The following is a 4,549-nucleotide window of genomic DNA, read 5'->3' on the forward strand; positions in this document are numbered from 1 at the left end:
CAAATTTCAGAAAAACATCACAGAAAGTCTGAATGGTCTGTGTTTCCATCTACGAATGTTTTTTTTTTTTTTAAAGACTGATGAGGAGCAACTGCAATCATACAAGCACCAGTCATGGAAACACTCAGTACATCATAGTTTCCATCAATCTTTATCACATCTTCTCTTCATCAACATGAAAAACTGTCCATTCTAGTCCAGAATAGAAGCATTTTCCTCTTTACCGTTACTTATTCAGGTTTTCTGATGCGTAAGCTAAACAGTTGCATGTAAGTGGTTGGGTGGAAAACCATTGCTGGTCGGAGTGGCTGTATCCATAATGAGTCTTTGCTGTTAAAAATGTGGTGTTTTTAATTAAAAACATACTAATGCATTTTATATTTATTCTGTTAGAAAAAATCATTATCCACAGTGTGTATATATATATATATGAATACTTTTAATAGTAAATAAATACAGTAAAAAATGCATTACATGTTCAAATGGGTAACTATGTCATACATGAAGTCTCATTATGAGACATATAATTTTTTTCATTCATGAAGATACTTCAGTTGACAGTGTGAACCAAACTTTTTTGTTGTTGTTGTTGCTGTTTTGGTAATTTTGCCCAATAACTAGAACGTGCGCTATCAGCAACAGGTCTTATTTTAAGTCTCTTGTGAAAGTTTGCAGCTGTTAATACTATATAATGCAGTATATATGTACATTGTAAAACATTTCTCTGCAATGTGTACACAGTATTTATCCAAATTAGCAGTACGAAAACTGCCGAACACACTGCCAACATATCAATATAAAAAATATTAAGTCATTTCTCAGTCTACTGAAATACAAATACAAATAAATAGGCAATAAATAGGTGGGTTGATCCAGAGTGCTTTACACCAAGGTTTCATGAGGTAGTGTTGTCCACACATTCACATAGTCTTCGTCATCAGCATGCTTGTATTTTAAGGACGGCTACTGAAAGCCTGCAAAACAGATTAAAGATAAAATAAACTTTTTTGCTTCAAAGTATCTGCTTTATAATGCACAGCTTTTACATTTCCTGTTGATTAGGCTGAACAGCTACTTAATAAAAAACAGACAAATTATCTGAGGTAAGAATGGAAATGTATTATTAAGTTTTTTTGTTCAGGGTATTTGTGTGAACTAACCTTCTGCAGACGGGACTGTAAATTAACCAGGAATTGGCTGCTGTTAACCTTCGGGTAGGAGTCACAGGTCATGCACTGGACTTTCTAAAAAGCAACGTCAGTCAGACAGAAATCAGTATTCCGCGTCATGGGACAGAGTCTAAAATCATACAGTCTAATTTCAACCGTTTTTGAAATCTCACCTTTATTTCTGTCTCACTGCAGGTGTTCAGGCTGTTCATCTACAACAAAGCCAGCATAAACAAATACATTAGTGATGATTTTCTCGTTATGAAAGTAAGTTTTAAGAATGACGAATGGTTTATGTAAACGTGTACTCACGATGGATGGCTTCCCGAGATTTCTTGCCAGTTTCATCTTCAGTTTTTTTGAAGTCTTATGGGTGGTGCTGGTAAGCTCTTTCCTGAAGCACTCGAGAGCAGACTGAGAGCAGCACTCCTGAACAAACAAACAAACCAACAATTTCATAACCTGATAATTATGCATTCATTTCTGCACTTGATTGTTAAAAAGATATTCAAAACGTAATTATGATCGAGTGACTAGAAAAGTGCAAATCTGACATTTTGCAAGCTTGAAGCTTTTTGCTTCAGGACACACTGGAAAAAGTCTACTAGCACTAGAAAAACAGTACTGCCAAATTCTTTATTCTGAATTCCCCTTCCTCAGTCTAAAGCTCACTTCACAGAAATGGCAGAAAAAGATCATAATTTCCACACAATACTATGTACTTTTAGAACTTCTAACGAGAATACAGACAGACATTCAGGAATAACAGAAAACACATGATGATTATATATGTCATGTTCTCATTTTTCTCTGAATTAGTCCTCTAAACTCATCTTTAGAAAACCTACACTGACAGACTGAAACTTTCAATGCTATGATGCATGGCCATCAGAGAACTCAGAAGGTCAAAATGCAGAGAGAAGTGAAACCACTTGACCATTCAGGCAGCACAGAGGCGTGCTGCTGTTTCATTACTCATCAAATTTATTTTAAATTAAGCACACTTTCACAAAACTCTCGCCTGAGCTACTTTCTGTTTGACTCTTAGTCATAAGCGAGAGAGAAAGCAAAAGCACCTAAAAACTTTTTAACTTATTTGAAAATAAATACACCTTATTTCTCCCAGTGGGATGTAAAAAGTCTTTTGCACAAAGTAATATCATACTTTGTGTCTGATTCATTGCAGCCAGTTTGTATTAGTAAAGAGAATTTAGAAACGAATTATACACTTGCTGAAAAATAATTCTTTAGAAAAAGTCCAAATATAAACACTATGATGCAAATGCTGTTAAAATATTTATCATTGAAATTTAGAAGAGTCCTGATGAGTTTGTTTACTCTGCACCCAGATATTCCACTTTAAATGTCAACTGATTAACAATCCAAATGCCAGCATTCTTACCTCGATATCATTCGTTGGGGAGTGGAGGAATATGCCATTGTCCTGCAAAATGAAATGAATTCAAATTAAATAGGGCATGTTGTCAAGTGAGCAAACTGAAGAAAAAAAAAGTAATAATTAAATCAGCAACTAACCTTTTCTGTGCTAATAAGTGATTTGAGGTGGGAGATTGCTTGCTGGAGTAGTCTGTCAGTTTTCATATCCTTAGGAGACGACGTTTGAGCCCAGCATGCTGCTGCGAGCAAAACAAACAGAACGCAAGAGAAAGTCCTCATGTTTATCTCTGGTAGTCACTTACACCGATCCAAGCACTAATAGGCTAAAGATGCGTTTAACAGTTGTGTTGATTCTGGCTACAGGTATACACTTACCTTTATATAGGATCCTTCGGGACGCAGGAAAAACACGTCTTGGTCGATACTGGAAAATTCAGGGACAAACAGTGACTAATCAATTTTTCTTTTCCATTAACTCCGTTACGACTGTCATCGAGAGAATCGTTTGCGTGGGGGATGTACGGATGCGAGAGATTTTTTTTTGTATGTTTGTGTATGTGTGTGTGTGAGTGTGTGTGTGAACCTGACCTAGACTTTCTGCATTGTTGGCAGGAAACTACGAAGTGCTCTCGGTTCCTCTTCTCATTCTGAATCAGCAGCAGGTTTGTGTGTGTTTGTGAGCGGGCATATAGGAGATATAGGTGCGACTGAGTGGATGTCAACGTAAAAAGGTGCTTTTTCGTTGCCTTCCCACACACACATTGTGTTGATTTAAGACAACAACAGGAAGTCCGTTTAATGCTCGTTTTTTTTATATTTAAGATAAAAATAGCATATCTGTGATGAAATGTTCCTTTTAAAGAGGTAGATGTATTGTTTAAATACAGTGAAAACCTTATATGCTTATGCAAGAGTCGATTTACATTTTCTTTTTGCTTATAACGTTTATTTATTCGAATTTTATAAGTGTGCAGACACGTGAGTGTGTGTGTACATTGGAATTTAAGCATGTAATTTTCAGTTGTGGTTTTGGCAGGTCAGTTCCTTGTGACATAATCAGTATTGCCTATCAGCATAAAGGAAATGAGGTCACAGTCGAGACTAAAATTGTTGGTCTTGAGTGAACAGGAAATAGTAGGGGAGATAGGATCTTACCATATGCCCATAGTGTCATTACTGCAGGGAAAAGCCCAGGTGACCCCAGGCTGCTGGAGAGAGGCCTGCTGCGTGTGTAGTCTCACCGGGGATTCCTCACCCTATATGTGGAGTCTCTGTCTCAGCTCATGGAAGAGAGTTTGTTGAACTACAATCAAAATGACTCACAACTTCCCTTCTGTCATCACGTATGTGTGCATGAAATAGTAAGGTAGAGATCTAAGAGCAAAGACATATGCAGCTTATAAACTTCTAAATGAAAAACATAGCCTTAAAGTAACAAACATTATACATTATTATGATGCCAATGAATAAAACATTTTATTGCCTCTATCGAATGAGAGACAAGAAGAGAGACTGAGAAAGAGAGACAGACAGAGACATAGTTGTCTGTGGTTAGTCGTGTTAAACGCAAAATTGTATTAAAGGAAATGTGGTCAAGATAAAAAAAAATGTTGTTGAGAAATAATTTTGTAATATAAATATAGGGTAAAAAATAACTTTTATGTATATTTACTATTAAACAATAGGAAACTAAACAATCTCTGAGAATACAAGAGGTAGCAATTTTGTATGTAACTCAAGGAAAATAAAGAAAACTGCTAATTATTTAAATAGTAATAATAAGTAAAAATAAAAAGATATATATATATATATATATATATATATATATATATATATATATATATATATATATATATATGGTTATCAAAATTAAAGAAGCGTTGAACGCAAATTAATTTTAACGGCACTAATTATATAAACGACGATTAATGCAGTGCACATTTCTGTTTGACAGTTGTTTTTAAAAATTTAATTAAATAAAT

At 35.0% G+C, this 4,549-nt stretch overlaps 1 protein-coding gene across 2 annotated transcripts; it reads right to left on the reverse strand.

Moving 5' to 3' along the window:
- Positions 1 to 500: 500 nt before the first annotated feature.
- On the reverse strand, positions 501 to 3,873 carry il21 (interleukin 21). Of its 2 annotated transcripts, XM_046859909.1 has the most exons (8): positions 3,723 to 3,873; positions 2,943 to 2,991; positions 2,706 to 2,806; positions 2,572 to 2,613; positions 1,482 to 1,598; positions 1,343 to 1,381; positions 1,161 to 1,244; positions 501 to 974 (listed from the first exon to the last, which is right to left on the reverse strand). In XM_046859909.1, the coding sequence occupies exons 1-8, from the start codon at positions 3,723 to 3,725 to the stop codon at positions 954 to 956; spliced, it is 456 nt and encodes a 151-aa protein (XP_046715865.1). In that variant the 5' UTR covers positions 3,726 to 3,873; the 3' UTR covers positions 501 to 953. The 2 variants fall into 2 exon arrangements, with proteins under 2 accessions (XP_046715865.1, XP_046715866.1); XM_046859910.1 differs by lacking the exon at positions 3,723 to 3,873 and having other exon boundaries at positions 2,706 to 2,803; positions 2,943 to 3,149.
- Between the last annotated feature and the right edge of the window lie 676 nt (positions 3,874 to 4,549).

The sequence above is a fragment of the Silurus meridionalis genome, chromosome 10 (genome assembly GCF_014805685.1).
Source record: "Silurus meridionalis isolate SWU-2019-XX chromosome 10, ASM1480568v1, whole genome shotgun sequence".
Taxonomy (NCBI): Eukaryota; Metazoa; Chordata; class Actinopteri; order Siluriformes; family Siluridae; genus Silurus; species Silurus meridionalis.

Bases quoted from the DNA above. Each gene is read 5' to 3' on its own strand.
- il21 (XM_046859909.1), bottom strand. The intron at 2,614-2,705 runs GTTAGTTGCTGA...TTCATTTTGCAG, and splicing joins CACTTATTAGCACAGAAAAG to GACAATGGCATATTCCTCCA. The intron at 1,382-1,481 runs GTGAGTACACGT...GCTTTGTTGTAG, and splicing joins ATCTCGGGAAGCCATCCATC to ATGAACAGCCTGAACACCTG.